The sequence below is a fragment of the Carassius auratus genome, chromosome 19 (genome assembly GCF_003368295.1).
Source record: "Carassius auratus strain Wakin chromosome 19, ASM336829v1, whole genome shotgun sequence".
Lineage (NCBI taxonomy): Eukaryota > Metazoa > Chordata > Actinopteri > Cypriniformes > Cyprinidae > Carassius > Carassius auratus.
In genome coordinates this window covers 6538044-6563264 of record NC_039261.1, presented here as the reverse complement: position 1 = coordinate 6563264, position 25221 = coordinate 6538044, and the positions used below count along the sequence as shown (strand labels likewise).

Genomic DNA, 25221 nt, shown 5'->3' with positions numbered 1-25221 from the left:
AGAGAGGCCACATGTGTGGATGAAAGACAGAGTGGACATGCTCGACAAAATTGCAAGGGAAAAAAAAATATGAATAAAACACAGGTGCTGAATAATTCATTCTGTATTGCTGCCTAGGTTCCACATGAATGCCCACAGCAACTTATGCTCTAGTCCGAAAGCACCAGGGAACCAAACGGCTGGAGTACATCAGAAAACCGGAGGGGAACATGGGGAACAGAGAGACGGTGCACCAAAAAAAAACTGTGTTGGGTAACCATATAAACCACTTAAAGTGGCAAACACTCTCCAAGTCAGCCCACACACACAAGCTAGAGAAAGCTGGAAGCCCTGACCACATATACCTCAGCATTTGTTTCTGAAGAGGCCGGAAGGAATACAAGGATGCATAAAAGCAAAGTAAACAATTACAGCATTCAAGGGCTATGCCAGCTCCGTCTCAATGGTGGAGAAGATATTCAAGTGCTAAAAGCATCGTATAAGAAACGTGTCAAAGTCTGACACCCAGCCATGATTAATTGATAGATGTTTTTTTTTTCGTCTTGTAGAAGAACCTGTGCTCTGGAAGTAAAATTCTTGTTTTGGAGTGAGTCAACTGCCATAAAGTCATGCCCAATATCGTGTCAGCGCCACAGTGGCAACTATTTTAAAAACGCAGTCTTGCTCTCGCTTTTCTGTGGGAAACATTTCAACGGCTGCACCCATCATCACTGCAAGCGCTAGAGAAACGGGGAAGAACAGAGAAGCAGTGTGTGGCAGATTTTTAGCAAAGGCTTTCTTTTTTTTTTCTTTGACGCGGTGAATGATGCTCATCCAGACATAGAGCAAAGAAGATGCAGGTTAAAAATAAGTCATCGAATAAATAATAAAATAAATAGCAGATAAAATGATCCCGAAGAGCCCTATCACACAGCTCACCCGGGGCTTATGTTAAACAGCCCTTTTTCTTTGAGGCAGCCAACAACAAAGAAGTTACAGATCAAATTCTGCCTGACGGGAAGCTGAAAGGAACACTGGACTAAATAAGGTTACACATTAGGAGTTTGGGAACCCGGAAGAGACAAACAAGCAGCTACTTCGCAACACCTGTGAATGTGTGAGATTGCCAGGTTTGACATTGCTGTTCGTCTTGGAAAACCTCGAACAAGTGCATTCTCAGTTGCACAGAGATGTTGTGCCACACGCTCAAACTTTGCTTTCAAAATATGCGCAGATAGTGTTGAAGGTAATAGCAAAGTTCTGATAGCATTTAGCCCGTGATGAATTGCAAAACCAACCTATATTATACTTATTAGTGACCTTGCCCTCATACCTGTAGTGGAAAATAATCACAGAGGAACATTAAACTGGACTGGAGATTACTCCTCTTTTCAGACAAGACAGTAAAGGTCAGGCTGACTGAATCGTACATAATTTCTGGATCACCATATGGCTGGCCTTACAGCATACCTGATACATTATCCTTTTTGGCCAGTAATTTTAATGTACTGAAGCTGTATAACCAATAAATGCCTTGGGACAAATGACCTCCGATTTTAGAAAAGATGGGCTTTCTGATTTTGTATATTTTAAAATTCAAATGATATCTGCCTGCCGAAAAGGCAATTTTAAGAGAACACAGAAATACCATTATGTCTCGATTTCCTTTTCAGGAAACTCTGTTAATATAGGCTGGGTTCCAAAAAAAAACAGACATTAACAAAATGGATAATTACATCGCTAATCACAATAATTTGTATGGCAATTAATCAGCAGTCAAACTTTTTCACGACAGCCCTAGAACAAGTAAACAATCCATTTGCACATCTGAAAGACATGTTCCTGGCAAAAGCTTAATGTCAAACCCTGCGTAGGTCTAAAAGTTCCTTGAATGAAAGCTCGGAGTCGATTTTAAAAAGATCTCTAAAATACTCTGCAATCCTTGACATCAAATTATTTATAGAACATGAAAAACAATTATTATTAAAAGGTTATAACCAATGACACGCACAAAAAAAAAAAAAAAAATCCTTTAATGTCATCTATGTGAAAGTCGATTAACACAAAGCACTTTTTTTTTTTTCATTTTCAAGTCTACAAGTAGCATCAGAGTGGGGAAGTCGAACCTGACTTTTACCCTACATTATCTGTTAACATTCATACATGTCTTATCTTACGAGACCTTGGAGTAAGTAATAATTAAACCATTACTTCCAGTGCAAGGAAAAACGTACTGCATCAATACAGGTGTTAACCAAAGCTTGCCGCCACTACGCTAAGGTGTTATGTGTGGTTTTTAGTGCATTGCATTGTGGTTGCTAGGGTGTTCATTAATGGCCCAGGTTAAAAATAATCATTTCCTGTCAAAATGTGTCCATGAGACTTTTACAGTTTTATCATCCATTACTAGATGCAAATCTTATAGTGGTTACTTCTAAAAGTAACAGGCACATCTGTCCTTTCATACAGTGGGAGTCAATGGGGTCCAAAACAAGCATTCTTTGTCCAAGTTTTCAATATTATTATTATTTAAAAAAAAATAATAATTTAGTACTTTTATTTAGCAAGAGCTTTTAACTTTTAAATAATAATAGGAAAATCTTTAAGCATCAAATCAGTACTTACTGTATTTTTGAACAAATAAATGCAGCCTTGAAGATATTTATAAAAAAAAAAAAAAAAAAACAACATTTCAACCCTAAACTTTTGAATAGTTTGCACAAACGTCCCCTAAACCACTTGTGTTCGGAAAACCGTAAAAAAAATTATGCTTGCCACTATCACATATACATATCTACATATCTAGCAAATCAAAGTACATTTCTTATATTACACTTCCCTCTTAGCTTGGCCAGATGCCGTCTGCACCCCCCCTCCTTTCTTCAACAGTGACAGCTCAGGCACTGAACCGTGATGTATTATGGAAGCCCAAAAAACAAGAGTCGCCAGCGTCTCTGTGCGCCCTTTTGTTTGATGCCTTCCAGAATTCAAAAGCTATGGCAGAAATCAGGCTTGTCTCACTGTTGTGAATCTGAGTTCTGACGGGGAAAAACATGGGAAGCCTGACGGGGGGAGGGGGAAGTAGTTTCAGAGCTTTTGGCAGAGGAAGGGGGTTCCTGTGGGGGAGGAGAAGGGGCCGTGGTGTCAACAAGGCACAGGCTGCGAAAGAATCTAAGCAAACTTTAGCACAAAGGAGCCCCTCAGCGCCCGGGGGCAAGAGAGCCGTTTCACTGGAGAGGTAGTCAAATCAAACCATAAAACGGTTTGGGTGCGAGCCATTAGATCAGCTAGCACTTAAACAAAACGCTCTTTCTACAGCAGCCCCCCCCACTGTCCTATACAGTCTCCCAGTAGACTTGCACATATGACACACAAAAAGAAAAATGCCTACAAAGAATTTAAGCAATCCCTCTCCAAATTCCTCAGAACGGAGACTGATTATCAATGAAACATGTTTGTTTTCTTTTCTCACGGTAATGGAACGGGCCAACAGTGAGAGCTTTGTTTCAAAAGGGCCTACATTTAGTGTGATGGAGTCTATGATACGACTCTAAATAAAAGTCAACAAGTCTACCAAATTACCCTGAAGCTGTAAAAAGTCCCCAAGCTTCTGGGACAGGGTTGGCTTTTTTGATGTCCCAGGGCAAAAGAGGTCCAATCCTGTGGGGTCTCTTTAAAATGTAAAAGTAGATTTCATTCGGGCTACAACTATATTCCATGCATCAGCTGGATAATGACACACAAAGAGTATTTAATCCTAAAGATCAATTATGCTTTATCTCTTTTACATTTCAATGCAGACTGGACTACAAAAAAATCTACTGCCCCTCTATTATAATTGCGCATGTAAACATACTTTCTATCCGACAAAGTCTTTAGGAACAAACAAATGAACTTTAAGGGATCAAATGCTCCTCAAAGCAGTGTAAAAACACACCTTAAGGAACATCTTAAACACACAAATGTACGACAACACACCCTGCAGTAGGATAATAGGCCTGAATCTCCAGCTTCCTTCACGCTTTCATCTACAACAGTGCGCAAAAGAATGACGAGTGCTAGCTCCAGAGAATAAACAAACCTCACACAATGCCTTAATATCATCTGTATCATCACTGAGAGCCAATCCAGCACTAAAAGTCAGCACTGAAGAGAAATCCATTCAGCATAAATGTATTTACAGTCAAGAAGTCATTCTTAACATTGTTATATGATCTGCCGTCTTTTCAAAATCGTCTGCGACTAAAACTGCTAAGAAAAAAATTATCATTGCTATAGCTATATAGCATTTAACAGCATTAAACGACACCGGTGTCTCCAAGCATCTGACTGCTGTAGACATGTTTTCATACGTACTAAAATGAGTGCGAAGCTGAATCTGACAAGTCTGGTATTGAGGAAGACTGGGTTGCTTCTTTTAGCACGTAATTAGCATGCAAACTGCTGTGTTAGGCTGTGAATCTGATCTACAGACAGCAAAAACCACAGCCATGGTGCAGAGTTTCTCTCTTGAGAGCTAGAGTAAAAGGCCATGGCTAATACTCGTGGCTAATGGTCATAGGGGAGACCAGCGCCCTCAGGGCCGATCATCCACCACCTCAGCACTGACGTCACAATTTCAGCTGCCACACAAGCAGACAAATGTCTCAGGACTTAATTTTTTTTTTTTTTTAAATAAACCTGTTTGTGAAACCATTGGCTAGTCCTTCATTGTAAACTATCATTTAAAAGTTGATGAAATGAAGAAATACTTCTATTCAGCAATAAATTACTCAACAGTTACAGTCGAGCCATTTATAAATGTTATAAAAAAATGCATTATGGTTTCCACAAAAATAATGATAACACAGCTAATATAGAATGTTCAAAATCAGTTAAAGAGTGGAGCAATAGCAGCAGAAAATTCAGCGTTGCAATCAAAAGAATACATTAGATTATAAAATATATTGATAAAGAAAAGTTATTTTAAATTGTAATCATATTTCACAATTTACTGTTTATTTTTGATGACATAAATGAAGCCTTGGTTGAGCATTAGAGACTTCTATAAAAAACAAACAACACATTGAACAATCTTACTGAACAAACATTTTTTAACAAAAATGCATAATGCTTGACACTGGAAGAAATGTAAATCTCTTACTTAACTGGTTGGGAAGCATTTATTAATTCTTTAGATTCTTTAGAAAGCGAGACGTAAATAAATATGCACCTCAAAAAGACTTCCCAGGGATCCCACTCAACTGTGAACCAATCAATGGTCTGCCCTGCAAATTCCTTTGAGAAGATGTGTGATCTTGGCAGGGAATGGAGAGGAAATCAAGACGCTTTTCCAATTCTAAATCCCACTTATTAATTCATACTCTTCAAAAGCTCATTGACGGGCTTTGGATAAAAATAATCTTTTTACGTCTTGTTTTGTCAATTACTGCCAGTTCTATTGCTATGGCTTGTACTAGTTTTTAACATGCAGAATTTAACTTCAAAGCATGCTAGCTTTTTCCCCAGACTCAGTGTTCGTTACCCTTAATAATTGACTTGCACCAGTTTAGACTACAATGGCCATTTCCGAATCCGCCTGGTGGTCTGTTTCTGTAGCCTAGGGGAGTGTTCCTGTGGTAATCCCACTGAAAGTGGGTCAATGAGTCGGGGGACAGAGCTCCCAGACAGTGATAGACAAAACGGGGGTGGTGACCACCCACATAAACATGCGCAAGAAACCACTGACAATATCTAGGCCTCAACCTGGTTAACATACAATAATGTAAATAGAGCGAGCAAATATCTTCAAAGCTTGTGTAGGAAACATTTTTAAACATTACACACATACACAAATTACTTCCTCGCTTTAACATACAATTTAACTGATCCTGTGATAAGATAAATCCAGCCTTAGCCCAAGCACATTATGCACAGAAATATATAATCAACCAACAGTAATTAAGCAGAACTCAATTCGGGCTAATTACCTCACATTAGCATTTGTCACACAAGCTCGGGCCACTACTTTATCTGACTGAGGTGAGATCATGAAAAATTCATGATTTATTAATGTGACAACAAAAACAGTGGGAAAGAGCAGAGAGGACTGCCTCATATTAAAGAAATTAAACTGCGGTATTCACTACAGACCTTTCAAGACGTTAATGCAATTTCATCCTATTTATGAATAAATACATAACACTGACACTCATTGCACATGCACCGGTACAAAGCCATCCATCAACTAGAGGCGGGAAAACTAATTTGTTTTCTTTTTTTCTTTTTTTTATGCGTTCTTGGAATGATTAAAGCATATGTCTGTGGGCAGGAATAAGCAATGTTAAATTTGGTCCTTGCAGTGTCCTTGAGTAGCCTGGTGAGCAAGACACTCACCGAACAGTTAATAAAGGCTGAAAAATCTGGTAAGGTATCAAAGGAACAAGAACAGAGTTATTACAGATACCGTGAGGGGAAAAAAAATGTTGACATTGCAAATATTACCCTTCTATATCTATGCAATGACTCATTTTCCAGGAAACAAGATTTATACAATTTAATAGGACCCAAAAAAAAGTTTTAGACTATGACGGAGTCTTCTACCAGACTGAATATCATTTGCAGAAGGGGGATTTGAAATCATTTCCTTCATCTGTATCAGATCAATGTGACAACGTCCACAAATCACATCGAGGCAGATTGGGTTTCCTCCACCCTTCCAGCTGGGGCAGTGACCAGCGCTGTGCTTTGTGACACAGTACTGAATGAATCTATTGTTTAATAACGCTTGGCACTGCAGAGTTATTCCAGCTTGGTAAATTCCAAACCGTGGCATGGAGGAATTTCGATCTCAAGGCCAAGTCTCATCTACAAGTCTGGCAGGCTCACCGTCAGACCACCAGTGCCTGAAGCCATTCAGATGCAAGTCATTAAAAAAGCTGGAAAATCATGCAGTAGTAAAGGTAAATCTGCAAAAAAAAGCTCAAATCCTTTTGGGTAATTAATATGGAAGCAGACGTATAATCCAAGTAACCTGAGTTTGCCAAAGAAACGTTGTCAAATGGCGAACACCAAGCTACCAAACAGAAAAAAAAAATACAAAATTGTATACCCTTGTCAGCCGGGTCATTTTTGCATGGTTCAGCTCGCTCATGTTCCAAACAGCTGTTCTGTCTTACACACACGCACACACACTTACACCCCAATTAACAGCACCACATCCTGCTGAGAAGCACCTCAGAAGCAGCATGGGAGGGAGAAACATGCCAAAAATATCTGCACACCGACCAACATTAATGCTATGACTAACCAGGAGTGGGCTAGAGCGGGAGGAAGAGCGCTGACTACCTCTAGGTGCTGAGTCTGAAATCCCATTAATGAGCACTCAGGCTGTTTTGAAGTGATATGTGCCAGGTAATTACTCTCACAATGTACAGTGAAATTATCAGTGAATTCTAACGGACTGTGATTCAGGGTGCTTGACTATGTAAACCATTCACTTTCAGAAAATGGGCAACAGATCAGGGAAGTGAGAAGTGGATTATTGATTAACTTCTATCTGTTTAATCAGAAATCAAGGTTGTATAAAGACCGGCAGGGCTAACGGCTGGCGTGACGCATCTACTTGCCAGCGTGTTAACATTTCAGGACAAAAAAAGATTCCAATTACGGTTTATTTACACTGGGTCAGCTTTCTAATTATGCAAGGTCATATGCCCGTTCTCTCTGTTGAGAGAGCATTATATTTCGAGCATACGAGACGTGTCCGAACATATCCATGATTAGGGTGAAATTCCCATGGTGGATGTGTTTTAAAATCAGTGCAATTGAGTTAGGATATAAAAACAGGTGATTACAGCTCGCTACTGTACCTGGAAATGTGTCGGTCATGTCAATGGCTTTATTAAGCAATAAACGTGTTTGGTAATCTGGTGTAAACACACATACACAGGGAGCCCTGCTGGTCTCCATAGCACATGAAGCACTGCTTCAAAAATAATCAAGATGACACAACACTGAAACAGCTCGCATAAAAAAATGGCACATTGCTGGGTAAATTGGACGGTGTGATGTATTACTAAACATCTTTGGTTTACATTAGTGTCCAACTCATATTCTGTGTTATTATAATTACAACAGCAAGAAAGTGTAATTATGAAACTCCACAAAACGATTAAACATCAAGTAGTACTTAGTATTTATGTAATTCGACTGTAAACAAAGTAAACTGTGACCCATTTGCAACCTAAAGCCAAATGAATACGACTTTCCCAGACTAAACTTTACCATGGAAACCACAGTTTCTTAAAATATCACAGGCTTTTAACATTGCGCTTTACCTTGTGTAGACGTTCTTCTAACTAATACCTCAGTTTAAGGCCACGTATTAACTCCAGGTTAAGCAAGGTTTCACATTTGTAATTTTGAAACAGGTTTTAGACCGCATTTAACTTGGTTGCGCATCCCTGTTCCGCCAAAAGAGTGTGAGGTGATGCGGTACTAGAGTTGTTAAGCAACCGACATCCATCCAATCAAGTGCCTCAGTGTTTACCTGATTAGATATTCACGGCCTTTGTAAAGTTGCAGACGCTTTCGCGCGCTGAAGGAAAACGTTAAAAATGACTGATAGCAATCCCATTAATTGGATGCATAGCCTACACCACGCGATTCACATAGCATATTCATATCTAAATGTTACTGACAAAGTAAAAAAAAAAAAAACGCTGAAATGCTGAAACCTAACTAAGGTTACCCAGGAGAAATTATTAGACCATAATAAAGCATGACCAACAGGGACCTCACGTGTGTGTCATTTTGACAGCTGTGGTTAATAAGTTGTAGTGTGGTATGCTGTTAAAATTACAGTCAGAAAAGACTACAATGCGATCAGATGAAAAAAAAAAAAACAGTTTCGAGAACTCACTTGTCATATTCGGCGTTGTCCTTGTCACATCGCGCGTCCTTGTGTTTCTGCCAGTCTTTGCCGTGTTTGCAGGTGGTGAGGAGAACAACATCCTCCGCGTTATGAACGTGATGTAAGGCATTCCTCGTGTCCGAGCCGATGCCGGTCAAATAGCGTTTCCCCTTAAATACCAACATATACTTTCTAAAAGGTGGAATGGTATTGTATTTCAAGTACCCCCTGTCCCCACCGGTCCTTGGGTGCTCCTTGGAGAACAAGGGGATGGATACGTCAAAGTTGGGTCTGAAGTTCTCGGTGCTGATGCTCGCTTTGGCCAGCATGGCCTGACCGATGTCAAAGCCCAAGTCTTCCGTGTAGTCGGGCCACGTGCCTGAATACAAATTAAATATGAGGTGATTTCTACCATTGTTCCACAGAGGCAAGCTCTGCACCTTGGTTTTGAGATTGTGCACGTACTGGGGCGATAACTGGTCTCGGTCAAGAGTGTCCAAGCTCAGGACGAACAGGCACGCTTGACCAGGGTCAGAAGTGTAAAACCTAGAGCCCTCGATGGTGGATAAAATGTTCTGGTAACTTTCCGAGATCTTCTCGCCCTTCTGCTGCGGGTACACGTACACTTTGAATCCGTTCCTCTGACATAAGGAGAAATCGAAGCATGATTGCATGCGGCACCTTTTGCCCTTGTAAACGCTCGAGTTAACGTCTCTCTTCTGCCTGGGCGATATGTGCACGTTATATTCTTCCGTGTCCGAATGGTCCCACGGGCTTAAGTGTTGTAAGGGATCCGAGAAGTGTGGCCACGGCTGCTCGGGACGGCTATATCCATGCCGGCTCCTGGACCCCGTGGCCGCCGGACCCGGGACCCCTCCTCCAAAGTAAAAGAGCAGAACTAGAAAGGCGCCAGTCAATAGCGAGATCAGATATCGTTTTTTGGCCTGCATGTGTCCTGAAGGCCAGATCGCGATGTTTGCAAATAAATCTCAAGCGGTTGGAAGTTTGTCTCTCAACACCACCTCCTCCAGCTATAGTACTGCTCCGCCATCTTCCAGCCTGCGAGGATTTACAGCTCACGTCTTCCCGCTTCAGATTCCGATCACCGAGCAGCAAGCGATTGATCCAGCGCATGTGGGCGATTTTACACCGGGTTCTCCGCTCTCCCTCGTCTTTCTAGGCGCAACATCTCACAGGGCAGCCGTAACAGTAACCGTACCTGTTAAGATCATCATAAACACGCAATCATGTATGCTTACTCACTGACTTAACGTTAGTTTTCCCTCGCTGGATTAATGTAAATGCACCGTTTGTTGACAGGACACGCGCGGGATGAATGCGTCGCACGGTCAGACCCGCGCTGCTGGAGAGTTGCGGCTGCACTGACTCATGGAGTTTGTCTTTGGAGAGCAGCGGGTCCCACTGGGAAAGATGGAAAGTCGTTAATGATACATCGACCGAGGTTTATCTCCGGTGCCGAACCACACGTCCAGACTAAACTAAAGCCGACCGCTCGCAGAGAAACTCCAATCACCTCCGAAACAATAATATAAACGGGGCAGTTCACCGGAACGACGGTAACCTTACGAATCCCTGCATTTCTCTTATCCCTGCGCTTTCCGTGGACCTTCACACACGCAAGAAGTAGAATATTTCCTCTTCATCAAAAACACCGGCTCTGGGAAGCGGCGTTTGAGCGAGTTTCACAGGATGTTTCCTTAGCAAATAAAATCAACTGAGCTCCTGGATCCGCGAGCCCAATCACCTATTGCTCAGTTGTTCCGATTGTTACTCTGTTACATTCCAATCCCGACACGACGCCAGTGTGCGTGACGTCCCATCATGGTGCATCGTGCGTTTTCATTGGACAGAAGAACCGGATGGGGCGGGGCACCGACAGCACCCATTCATTCCCAGTGCCGAGCATCTCACTGAATGTGGATGGATTTTTAACCACTCTGACCACTGCACATTAAAAACTTAATGTAGATGTTTTCTTTTAACTCAGCTTTCACTGAATAATGTTGCTATATAATACGATTTTTACGTCAGAGCAAGATTCGTTATTCTAAACATAGATAGACACTTATTAGAATTGCATTGAAACATAAATGTAAATTGTATTGAAGGGCGATGGGAGGGGTGGGATTATTTTTTACTGATATTTTTCTCTATTTTCTTTCTTCCTATAATAATAATAATAATAATAATAATAATAATAAATAATACTTTTTAATTTATTATTTTTTTACATTTATCTTAATTGGTCATTGATTACTGTTATTATAATAGTGATGATGATGTTATTAGAGTAAATAAATAAATACAAACTGGCATGGCAATATTGCTAAAGTGTATTTAAAACAGTACTTGAAACAGATAATAGAGCAAATCTAGAGCGATTAAAAGAAAGTAAAATTAATGGGAACATTAAAAATGGGCAGGAAGATAAATAAATAAAACAGATACAGACAGGATAGTAGAAATTGCATTTATTCATTTAGCAGATGCTTTTATCCAAAGTCAATTTACATATAATATATGCTATGTATAAATATAAAGTTTACCAAATTACCAAAAGGAGTAATGCATCAACTAATATATGGGGAAAAATGACCATAACATTTGTGTCTGTTGATATGATGGTGTTATACCTTCCACTGTCTCCGGCTTAATGTAATGTGCTTTTAACAGTTAGGATATCTTGGAAAATCATTTGATATTGTATAAAGCCCTATTTTACTGACTTGGTTATGATCATTATTAAAAAAATAGCTATTGATCATCAATCACTGACAAATTGCCCCTTTTTGTAACTATCGGTATTGCTGAACACATGATTTATTTGTTGTTTATTTAACCAATAATTGAAAGAAGAGAGCTGGATTATCCAAGGGATTTGCTTTTGTATCTAACAGAAGATAAGAAGCCAAGCTCTATAGCACTTCCTCTTCCCAAAGCCTCTCCCAGCTTGTGATAAAAAGCCCCAAATTTGGGCCGCTGTAAACAAATACCCGTGTCTGGATAGGGTAAGCCTTGAGTTCAGAGAGTTCTAAGCCCTGGGAAAGACAAAACACCCTTTGAGAGTCCTCTACCCTCCACTGTTCCAAGATCTGATAAAGCTGCTCGAGATGATGTAACACACTGCATTCCCTGAGTATTGTGGGTAGGGCCGGGCACAGTGATATGAAGACACTACACAGGTGAATGTTGTAAGAGCACAAAAGGAACACCTAATAAAAGGGAAATGGAATGCGAATCCAAATACATAACGAAGCCAACATCAACCGTACTGAAAGATTAATGCCTTTCTAAGAGGATGGCTATAAATCATGTGAGTGAAAAAAAAAATCAATAACTCAGACTGTGCTGGGAAATGCTTCTTAAGCCACAGAACATTGAGAACACAGAAAAATGAACAGATACGGATCTAACAATAAAAAAAAAACGTTTTCTAAAGACAAATATTTAACGTTGTCTGAAATTTTGAATTAACGTAAGACATTTTAATATAATGGAATATGCAATTGTTTTATGGAATGTAATAGAAAAGAAGCATGAGTCTATGTGTTTCAGTTTGATCTCTCATGGCTGTGTACTGTTGATGTCTCACATTTGTTCATGCTTGTACACTCTATTGTATTTTTTTATCTTACCAAAACCAAACAAGCACAGCTGTTTAACTGCAATGCTATGGCTATGCTTCCAGGGGATGTTAATATGTTAAGATCCTGTTCTCTCCCCACAGTGAGAGCTAGAGTGCTGAGGAGCCGACAACATTTAAAGAATCAAGAAAGCGCTCCGTGACTAACACAGACATAGCCATTGAGTAGGTGTGGATTCTGAAGTCCTGCTCCTCTTGTTTAACTCTCTCTGGTGCCCTCCAGGCAAATGAATCTTTAGGAGCAAAAACAAAACTGGCACACAGCGTCTTAAAGCATGACTGTGAGTGTGGGATGGCGAGATACCTCCTCGTTGCTTTATTTATTTAAAATGACCTTTCCGTACTGGAACGGAGTTCGCTCTTGGCAATGTTAAGGTTTAAATGTTGGAAGATGTAGGAGGGGAGAGTAGCGGAAAGCAAACCCAAGAGGAAAAGGAGAGAGAGTGAAATCACAAGAAAAAAAGAACTGGAGTGACTCCAGGGAGAGCAAGGCGGTAAATGAAGCAGAACAGGTTAGATGTGTTGATAGGTTTTTGTCCTCATTAAAAAAAGCCAAGTTCTTGACTTCTGAACTCCTTCATTTGTATTCTGTGGCAATTTATTCCGTACAGATTTGGACTGGAGAATTGGGTTAGACTGCGGTGGTGAAATGAGAGTTTCTTTGCTAAACTCCAGCAGAGGATCCTTCACATTTGGCTCGGTTTTCAACTCAGATGATTAAAAGAGAGAGAAAGCAAAGTAGAGAAAGAACTGTGCCATGTAGAACAGTGGTAAACTTCAGCTTTCATAATGAGTCATGAAAAATTACCAGTAATTAAACAACACCATAAACAAAACTACTTCTTAAAATATGTTTAATTATAATGCATGCAAGTTAATGGCCTCATAATAATTAAAATTATTATTAAGGACAACTGTGTAATTTGTGCACCACTAGTGATTCTAACCAAAACGGTGAAATTAAAGATTGTTTGCCCAGTCAGGTTTTTGACTGACTAACAAACATGTTATTAATGAGTCGATGTTGGTATGAAAAATGAAAAACCAGTCATTATTTACTTACTCTGGCATTGTTCAGTCCATATTATGACAGGAACCCAGACAGCAAGCAGTTTCGGCCCAGATCCGGCCCACATCTGGCCTGCATGAAATCCATCTGGGTCGGATCTGGGCCCAAACTGCTTGCTGTCTGGTAAACAGTGACCAGCATAAAGTCTTTAAAAAATAATACAACTGTATCACTGAACTATTCCATACTACTTCCACATTTGCTGAAGGAACAATACAAAACTAAAATGTATTTATTATTCATAAAAAATCCTGACTTTGGCAGTTGGTTTTCTGTGCATAATTGTATTAGTGTAGCATCTTGAGGAATCCAAACTTTACAAAAAACATAAAACCCAAAAAAGCACTTTCTTCTCTGAGGTAAATAACTCTGGACCGGACAGAAGGGCAAGTAAGGGTGAGTAAAGAATGTTTGAATTTGAATTTTGCGGTGAACTGCTCTTTTAAGATGCTCAAACAGAACAATATTTTCCTAGCACCAGTGCCACAATGTTTCTTTTCAGCTAAATCAACCTACTAATGGTTTATTTACAGTTGTCTATGCATATTATGCAGAGTCTGGTGGAAATATTTTAACATCAACACAAATTACACACTTCACCTTTATGTGAACTTCAAAAACACTAAAATATGATTTCAATTGGGAAATACTTGGTCACAGAACCAGAAATAAACACTTTTCCTCATACATTCCAATCAATTTGTCATGTCATGTCATGGTAAACCTGTGATTTTGCCAGGGCAAAGAATGAAATATTTGAATGAGTTCAGCACACACACACACACACACACACACATTTACACTCTCTTTGATGACCTGCGGTGAGAATGTTAATGCATTACCTCCTCAGGCTGAGATCAGAGCAGGCTTTCCTCGCCCCCTTTGAACTTCCTTTTGTTTTCTCTCCCAGTCATCAGGGTTCCCAGCCACAGAACAGGAAAAGTTATCTGGATGGATGCCCTGTCAGTGAGGAATCCTCAGATCTTCCTGTGCATGCATTCACACACATTTTTGGGCTCACCCCTTCCTGCACATTACCTAGTTCTGTCTGGATAAATATGTGAGAACAGTTTATATTTGGGAATTTTTAGATTCCTTATGGTTTGGTACACACAGTTCAAAACTGAGACGATTGTAATGTTATAAAATCTTCCATCTCCGAGTGAGTCAAGGAAACAGAGTGTTTAGGGTGGATACAGAGCACAACAAAGACATCAGTTTATTCATATTTATTCTGTTAGCAACATGAGGGGAATTCTTCCTCTTAAAGAGACAATCACAGAATTATTTGTGTAGAGCACTTTTATCATTCTTAGATCTGTCATTCAAATCTAAATCTTGACTTTCTGTAATCCCGATTTCAATGAAGCTGTAGGTGTCTTGAATACTTTTTTATGATTATAGCTGAATATTAGCTGTTAGTGTATAATTTGATCGGAAGGACTGACATTGTCATGTGACATTGTATGTGACTCAATCTGAACTTGACATACTTTGACTTTTAGTGTATTGACTCAACTGTTCCCATTCCCCCAATACTAAGTGACATTTTAATTTGTAAATCATTAAATACCACTAAAAATGTTTACCATATTTCTTAACAACCCTGTTCTTCAAATAACAGCAAAACACTGCCATCACAAAACGTAAGACCTAAGAAAAAGCAATAAACAACCATCTAGTCAGTCTGTACTTACTCTGCATCTAAACCACAGTAAATACACAATACAATCAAATAAACCACAATTAATTCTGCACATTTAATCAATTATTAACACAACCCTAAATTTGTTTCAATAAACTGCTAAATCTTTGTGAGCATTTCCGCCCAAACCTGGTCAGAACTCACCCAGTTGCAGGGCATGCTGGGTAACCGACAGCACAATAGTATCTATCATATTTTCTACTCATTGCTTCCCCATTACTGAGCAAAGCGAGTTTCTGAACACTGAACAGAAATGATTTTAAATGTGGGTGGTCATGTGTTAATGTGTTCATTCACTATTCATTAAAATCAGTTTTTCTAGAAAGACTGAAGAGAATGTTTGGAAACTGGTACACTACTATTCAAAGGTTTGAGGTCAGTAAGATTTTTTCCAAATACATTAATACTTTCATTGAGCAAGAACAATCTGATCAGAAGCGAATAAAATTACATTTTATAGTATATTTTAAAATACATTTTGAAATATGTTACAATAAACACATTCTACCGACCCCAAAGTTTTGAACTGTTCACATGAAAAGTTTTTTTTTTTTCATGGTAAGAACTTTTCAAAATGTTCTCTGTTTTATCTGTTGTACTGTACAGCATTATAGCTGTTTGTCATCTCAGGGCTGTGCGGAGTCATATAATATGACAGATGAAAACAAAACAGAAATCACTGGCATTTTCAGTTTACGAAAGACAAAAAGAGAAGTTCCGTATGATTGAGAAACAATATGACACACACATAAAAAGCCAAAACTGACAAGTGTGGACATGTATGACAACTCATGAGACCTGACAGCGGGGGTTAATTATGTATGCTTCGTCATGTCGCCTGTGAACACAAACAGCAGAGACTGTGGCCAACAGACACAGCACTCTTCAATGTGTCCTCTGTGTCATATATCATCACACACCTCCAGACCAAACAGCACTTCAGCCTTACCTCTGCATTAATCTCAGCTAAGAGTGAGCACAACTGTGAAATAATGAAAGATTCCTTGTTTTCCTTCAGTTTGCTTTCAAATTGTCATAAAGGGATAGTTCACCAATAAGACTTTTGATTATCCTTTCTACACAAATTAAGATATTTCATTGAAACTAGAGTAGTACGTTCATTGAAAATCCATATAACCTAAATTTTGAAGATTCAAAAAGGTCATAAAGGCCTCTTAAAACTTATCCATTTTGAGTTTACTGAAGAGATATGCTCACTTTATACGACTTTATACGATGATTTATATTTATTTACATATAAAAAAAGAAAGATACAACATACATACAGTGCATCAAATATAGTAAACAGGGAAGCTGAAATGCATGTCCATGATATGTTTGAGCTTCTTTGTGTACCATATTTGATGCACCCTATGTATGTGCTTTGATCATAAAAATCTAATGATATTATCAAATGAACTCCTAAATTAAATCTGTGTGCCATTTTTTGGTCAAACCTGTGTGTATTTCTTTCCTCCATATGAATGAAATGCAAGTGGGGATTTTTCACATTAAAGAGTGCATAAAAATATAAGAAAAGTGGTCAATATTATGCACTTTATTCAAAGTCTTCCGAAGGTGTATAATAGTTTTTTATGTGATGAACAGACTGAAATGGAAGTAATTGTTCACTGAAAATCTGAGCTGTTAACCACTGTGACTAGATCATTGAGTCAGTGAGTTGAACTTGAAAACCAGATTGGATGAATCATTCAGACTAGCTTTGGGAATCAGACTGAAACAATCCAAATCAATGAATCTTTCAGCAATAAATTAGACATCACTATTTCTCTCATGAATGCACCAAAACATATAGGGAAGATGATTTTCAGTGAAAAACAAGCCACCCAAATTATTAAAATTAAAATAATACACAGTATTTTTCCTTAAAAAAAACCACAACTTTTTGTGTTCCACAAAAGAAAAACATACAGATTTCGAATGACATGAAAGTATGTGGTGAAGGATGTTTTTATATGAACTATTGCTGCAGTTATGCAGTTCACATCGTGCCTACCGCTGTTATTTGAACAGAGCGAGATTATGATGGCGGTTCAGTCTCAGATGCCACCTGGTTTAAGCAACTGCTGTGCTCAAAGACAGACAGATAGAATTTGATTGGTGCGGCTTCAGGCTCTTCGTTCCAGCGAGATACTGTGCTGTAATTAGTTCACTGCAATAATATAATGAAAGCAAGCATCCCACGGTGTGACGCTGACGTAGCAGCATCTTGACTGGACTGGAACCATATCTACGGACCAGAATATTGTGAAGACATCTGGATGGACTCTCTGATTTGGGTCAGAAGGCTACATCAACATTCATGTTGTTGCAATTTCTTTTCTACAGTGGAAAAGCATATTAGGTTGCATTGTGAGTACACATATGTGCCTGTGTATATATGTGGAGAATACTTTGGTGGGTCTTGTGAAGGGTTAAAAGCTCTCTTTTGATGAACTGCCTGTGCAGTTCCTGTGTAAAAGCGACTTTCTCTTGTCGTTTTAATATTTCAGCTCTACACTGTGAGGCAGTGACAGTGTGCCCGAGGCGAGCATGCCAATTACACTAACACTGACTATTCTCTATGATATGCCATGGAGCCTTTCATCACCGATGCATTACCGGAGCAAATTACAGATTTTACAACAAAGTTAACTTGAGAGCTGTCAACCAGATCAACCTCCCTCGCCACATTTAGTCACTTCTTCCACCGAGCGTCCATCAAATATACACGCTCAATCTGTCTCTGGCAGTGGAAAGGAAAGCTGGCTCCTTGAAGAGATCGGACTGCGGGCAAGCTGAGAAGACTATCTGCTCTTTACGTTAAAACACTGCAATAAACAGCAACTGCCCTTTGTTAAAACCCTCAAACTTACATAAGGCCTCTGTGCAAGCTAAAAGCACTTGGCTGAAAACAAAATAGGAGTATGGGAGTGTTTTGACATCTGTTGTTTCTTCTGCTCTTTGTTGGACATGTAACCTTTACTGATAAAACAGTCTACAGACTTCCTGATTCGATTATGATTCACAAGTTCTATATTTTCTGATTCATTTGGACCTATTTCATTTATAATGTCCATTTTGTTTACATATTAAATACATTTTCTCCCAGCTCATGCTGTAAATCACACAGGGAATCATATAACTTGGTAAATAAATAAATAAATAAAAATGATTATAACAACAGGGACTAACTGCTATTTATTTAACAGATGTATTAACAAAACCAAAACCAAAAATCAATTTTATATTGCATTTATTGTGTAAAATGTAAATATAAACTCACAACTGCTTTAGTTATAAACTACCAGAAAAGAATATATAAAATCAGAAAAGATAGAACAATTAACAATGTTCTGTCATTTAGGCACAAATTGCACACAAATGCACAAACACTTTATTTATTTATTTACTCAAATATTCTATCACTTAAGATAATGATATAAGTCCACATCGGTTGCATTTGATATTCTTTATTTACTAAAAAATCTTCTTTTTTTCCACTGCCAAATTCATGCAGCAAAACAAAACAAAACTAAGCAGGAAGTGTTTTTGTGGCATCAGTATACATTTTTAAATTAAGATTGTGATTTATCAATCTTGTATTGGTTGGGAAATCAATATTTTTGACTCTAAACCGACAGATATGCATGTGGAAGCAAAAATGCATACTGCAGATACAAAGAATATACATGTTCCAGACAGTTCAGCCTCCAACTCTAGCTGCTTTTGCCTTTGCATAGCTCTGCCTCATAAATCTTGCGCCTCAGGTATTCCTCATGCCCTGGAAAACAAGGAATTTCTGAATTTCTTTAGCTGTGCTTTATGTAAACACGGCGGTCTGGGAGGGCATGGTACAGTGTGCTTAAACACACACTCATAGACATGATAAAAACACACACTGGGCATGATTTATCAGCATCAGGCCCGGTTGGCACTGTAGGAATCGACAGCATGTAAACCCAGACTGCCACTGTTGGAGGATGAGTGAGAAAAACAACAGGTTTTTTTTTTCTCCTCTGAGAAATATAGATACTGTCTGTGGACAGGTTTGCTCAGGAACACCGAAGAAATTCTTCATAAGGATGACAGCCCCTGACTGTGAAGACGCAGGTCAGCAAACGGTCGCGTCCGTGATATATGGAGCTCTACTTTTTTGAATGAGCTGGAAGGAAAAGCATAGCTCCCAGTCCGGATTGTTTTTTTTTTTTCACAGTTTGAGGACTGTTGAATCTGATATTCAACTCCCTTTGTTATGAACCCAAACCCAGAGGGCTGATGGGAATAAAATGCGAAATGTCGTTTGTTCCGGCCTCGGAGGAAGGAAGAATATAAAAGTGTTTGAGGACCATCAAATAGAAATTAGAGCTCTTTCCCCAGTGTGACTGTGAGTCAGCCGGACTTTACAAGTTCCTCGAAATCTCACCAGAGTGTCACAGATGAAGAATGGAGAGAATCTGACGAGTCCTTGTAAGATTGAGAAATTTCAGAAAAGATACAGTGGGGTCGAAAAGCTTGATGCTTCAATTTTGTATTATTTATATATAAAAAATATATTGAGACACATTTCATGACAAATTATTAGAGTTTTAGTGTAAAGTTTAACTAAAAAAATAATTTCAGAATGCCTTACTATTTGGTTTATTCTCAGTTTGCTTTTATGGCAGCAAATACACGAGCTCCACAAGTTTGCGTAAAGCCTGAGAATCTTTTTATCCAGCATCATATGAGAATGATGAGTATTTTGATCTTAAGCAGATGCAAGAACATCTGACTGTCTATACAACAAGTTCTCTTGATAAATGTCAGAAATTTGCTTAATTAGTCATCTAGAAATTGTTCTGAATGTGCTTTATTTCTTGTACAATTTACATCACTGCTTCTTTGTTTAATATAGGCTCTATAAAACTTCCTGTATATTTCCAGGATTGATACTTAATTTTGTTTGGATTTTTAAACCAGACTGTAGATCTGACCAAACATTTTACAAAAAAGACTGCATTGGAAATCAATCAGCTTTTCATACCTGGATAACTTCAGCCAATTCTAAACACAAAAACTTCCACATATCAAAAAGAAGTAGACATGCTTCCTTCCATGCATTAAATAAGACGCACCCATCACATAGTGTCTGACCTATCAGCCCAGAAGGGAACTAGAGCAATCAGTTTTGTGTGCAATTAATCACTGTGAGCCCGACAAACTGCTCCAATCTCAGGCACTTAGAGGCAGAGGCAGCAGTAATTATGACAAGGCAGGGCGATATAATAGCCGACAAAGCGTGCCTTCACTCCCATTAGGAAAGGAGGTAAAGATCCCTTCTGAACACATCAGTAGCCAGCGAGGAGATAAGGGGGTCATATATAGCTTGGAAATGAAAAGAAAGAAAAAAGAACCAGAAAAAAGAAGAGAATAGAGACAAAGGGAGAAGCAGAGAGCATCTTACAGCTGACCTATAAAGAGCGCTGGAAGAACGCTGGTGGGTGGAGATGTTTGGAGTTCCAACAATGCATCACACCCTTTCTGTTTCTGCATTCAAAGCAGATTAAAAACGAGACAGAATGAGCCGTCAGAACACATCCAGCTGAGGCTGCAATGTCTTTCTTTTCTTGAGATTTGGAAATGCAAGCAGCGTGAGAGTGCTGTTGCTCTGTAAGCAGCAGATGATCACAGCTGTGGTGATGTTCAGAGAAAACCACACCACTGCGAGTGTGATGTTTGCTTTCCAACACCATTTTGATAAACAATTCATACTGGGTAACTTAATTCATCAGACACAACATTGCCAAATAACTGTCTGTTTCTTGCTCCAGCAACGAAAATACTGTAGTTCCAAACAAATCCAAAACATTTAATTGTCCAAGTAAAGGGTCATTTAGGAACAGTGAGATTTCTGTGTCTGTAACATGATGAATTATCAAAAGACTTAAGAGAGTCAGATCTTCTCATCTCTTTGTGTTTCTGTAGCAACACACAGGAGTTTCATTCCTGTTTGAATGTGGCCCATTCATTTATTGTGTTCCTGAATGAATCAGTGTTTTTTACTCAAGTTTAAAGGAACAATCGTTGACTTAGGTCCTTGCACACTGAGTCTGAAATTTCCGTCCTAAATTTTTGCACATTAAAAATAAATACAACGTCAAATTGTGTCAATCATGTATACACACGCTCTCACATGCTCAAAAAAATTCAGATCGGGTTTGATTTTTTGTGTTTTTCGCATAGCATGCATTTTGAGAGGAAAGAATGACGAATACGAAAGATAAAAATAACACAACCAAAAATGTTAGACTCAATTTGAAAGGATGTTTAGTCATAGAGACAGTCACTGCTTAATGGCGATTAAAAAATATGGTCTGTGTGTGTATGAATGTAATTTGGACATACTACTGTACATTTGTCATGCCATCATTTTTGCATACCAGCGTTTGTTGCATATTCACAAAACATATCTCATGCCCTCATAGGTTAATTAGAGTATCCATCGGATGCACACATCAGAATTATGCCAGAAGTAGATTGTTCAGGCATTTCCTTACTGTTTTATGAATACTGTGAATTCAGACATCAATAGAACTGCAGAACAAGCTATTTAGATCACCTCTTAAAAAAAGAAAAACGAATGCTTTGGAAATAACTCTCCATTGCTCTTGCTTTAATATATCAACCAACCCAATCAGTGTTGTTTCACAACTTGTTCTTTGCTAACATGATGTTGCAGCAGCAGACAACTGCCCATTCTGTCATTCCTAGTCCCAGCTGGCGCAGAACAACACCGTGCCAGGCCTGATACCCATGGGGCAAAGCTGAGCCCAGGGCTGAGACTGCTTCCAGCTGGCCCCCCGGACTCTCCAAGATCATCTCCTGCTCTCTCTCCAAACACAGACACATCACTAAAATGGGCATGGCATCCAGCCCACACATGTACTAGCTGTCACAACACGACAGGAGCATTAACAATCTGACACATCCAAGCACACCATCATCAATCTCAAGGGTCCCACTCCAGACGCTAAACAGGATGGCTTCTTTTCCAAAAGAGTCTTCCAGGACCGAAAAGAATCCTTAAGGAATCAAGTATAAACAAGCATAAAATTGACGTGGGATGCTTGCTGGTTTTGCTTGGGAAAGAGAGAAACGTCATTCACAAAACAACAGTCAGATGGTGAAAATACATGAATGCAAAAAATATAATGTCATAAATGAATGAAAATAAAACAAGCATTAACTAACTCTATGTTGAAATGAGTAAGTTAGCCTTCATTGTGAACCAAACAACTGCTTTAACACATTCTGTATTTAATAAGTCACCACAGAAAGACACACCTTGCATTCATGTGCAAGTATGCACAAAAATTAAGCGCTGAAAATATATAACATAGCTCTTAAAACAAAAACAAAGCAAACTGTGCATGCAAACAAAATGGTGTGCAGTTCATTCAGTCATCATCCAAACATGAAACACAAATACCTACACAGTGAGCTCTGACATGAATACTTATGCTCCTATTTGCTTTCTTAATACTGTTCCTGATCTTATCGCCAATGATTAATGCATGCTACTCCAAGAAAAAAAAAAAGGGTTTAGCCTTGTAATTTTTAATCAAAATGTAATAACTTGCTCATCCTCTCAAATGACCTTTCCTTTTCCTCTTAGGTCACTTTGGATAATGTTAGGCATTTGGGGAAATGCTGCATCACACAGCCATCTGCTTAGCCCACAGTTGTATAGTGTATGCATTTTTATCTATATTTATTGTTTCTTCTGGGGTCTCTAAGATTTTTTTTTTAAAGAAATTAATAGTTTCATTCACCAAGGACACATTACATTGATTAAATGTGACAGTAAAGGCATTTATAATCTTACAAACGATTTCAAACAGATCCTGCTCTTTGAACTTTCCTTTCTTCAAAGAACCCTGAAAAAAAATAAAGAAATAAAAAAATACAAAGTCCTCAGAAACACATCTGTTTTCAGCAGTGATATAAAATGGTTCTTGAGGGCCAGCGATGAATGTATTGTTAAATGTTTCTGCACCGTGGCTCTGGAGAAATATTTTCTCACCATAAAAAACACATATGAATCACATATAAAAATCATATGACTACTTCCTCTCACATTTAGCATTTAAGTTTTCCTGTGTTAAGATATATACCTCAGATGTGTCATGACTTTCTGACTTTATTTTGAGGTTGGTTTCCACTTAACCTGAAAAGAGAAAGGATGCTTAGTCCTTTTGTTTTAGTTACCCAACTGCCAAGCAGTAAAGACACTTTAATTTCAGCACGCTATTGGATACAAGTGTGGGAATTTCATGCAATTTCTTGTGTTTATGACTGACAAAAGGCCAGAAAGGTCACAACTGCACAAACTTGTCTCAAGATATTGGAAAGACAAAGAAACAGAAAAAGAACGAGGCAGGGTGTGCCAGTGATGACACACCAGATCTTTGCTCCAGAACACCTGTTCCTAACATTCCCACACACACACACACACGATTCCCAGAATTTCAGAAGCTGATGACTCACACGTGTCCTCACAGAGGAATCTCTAGCAGAAAATCACTCATGATTGCACAAGAAGATCATTAACAGGAAAGGTTGTGAAACAAGATGATGACGAGGGTGTTGATTGGGAACGCTGCACCATGAAGCACAACTGTGGATGTTGAGACAGTGCTTAGTAAGCAACATGAATACGTTTCTTTTTTTCTTCTTCGAAATGCATTATTTTTTTAGGCATTTCCAGAAGAAGACATAAAAAAAAGATATGCTACATCTCCAGCATCTCCATTTTTCTTGATGTTTGAAAATGTGAATTAATTCTATACACTATATACCATATGCACAAAATAATTGCTTAGGAATCTAATGTACCAATACATTGCTTAGAATTTCTATGTTGGGTCCACATGAATCAATCTTTTCTTCTTACAGTTTAATTTCATAATTATTCATTAAGAATTAAATATGTTGCTTTCATATTCATATTCATATTGTATATATGCATCATCAGTGAGGAGTATATTGAATGTGATCTTTCAATATCACATTAGGACATGTGTTTTTCACTTTGAGTGTTTCAGAATGCCCAACTATTTTTATTGACTGGAATACTGCAGCAGACATTGTTTATGGATGGCAAACTTGTAGGTTGTTCACATATCTTTGTTATTCCCCTTTTGAGAGGTGATTTAAATATCTGTGGCTTGAAACAGATAAAATATCGACAGGCCTACATTGCAGTTATATGTATTTCTGTCCTCCAGGGCTCAGTGCCAGTCATATGCCTGAAAACTATGAATTTGTATGCTAACTGCTAGTTTTTCTACTAACATATACAGTAAAGTAATAGAGATCAGTTAATTCACAAGCATTTTCTTGTTAATTCTCACGGAACTAAATTAACTCGCTTTTACTGTCTACCTATGATTAGAAGTAACAGTAACTCCTCTAAAACCCAACACAAATGAAGCACTATTAGGTCTCCCCCATTCCCTTCTTACAAAAAGACATAAAATTAGATTTAATATCAACATTTGCTGACCCTATCAAGTCTTGGTTGCATGCAAAGAATTGCAAATGGCACGCATTAAAATGATTTATGCCTAAACAAAAATTGATTAAGTAAACGTACATTATACAAATTTAAGTGGATTGAACATAATGAACTTGTGACAAAATTCTCAAGAATTATTGCATTAGCTCGTTTTAATTAATTAAAAGAGGTGGCAAAAATCTTTTTGGTGCACTCGTGATTTCAGCAGAAATGCAAAAAGCAGAACTGAAGACATAAATTTGCCGTGATCCTTACTCAGAAGCTGCTAACAAAGCAGATTTAAACACGGAAGCACAGCTTTCTCGGTCAAGTATGGTTTTTCCAAAAAAAAATGATATCCGTCCATTGTCTG

General features: G+C 38.5%; 1 protein-coding gene across 2 annotated transcripts in view; it reads right to left on the bottom strand.

Annotated features, from left to right (window-relative positions):
* The window catches only part of ext1b (exostosin glycosyltransferase 1b), a 68967-nt gene extending 58265 nt beyond the window's left edge, over positions 1-10702 (bottom strand). The window contains exons 1-2 of one of the 2 annotated variants that reach the window (XM_026288564.1): positions 10407-10702; positions 8882-10294 (exon numbers count right to left, since the gene is read on the bottom strand). In XM_026288564.1, the coding sequence (XP_026144349.1) occupies positions 8882-9822 (941 nt within the window). In that variant the 5' untranslated portion in view covers positions 9823-10294; positions 10407-10702. Of the gene's footprint in view, positions 1-8881 lie in introns of both variants that reach the window. The other variant, XM_026288563.1, reaches the window with a different exon arrangement.
* Positions 10703-25221: the final 14519 nt, after the last annotated feature.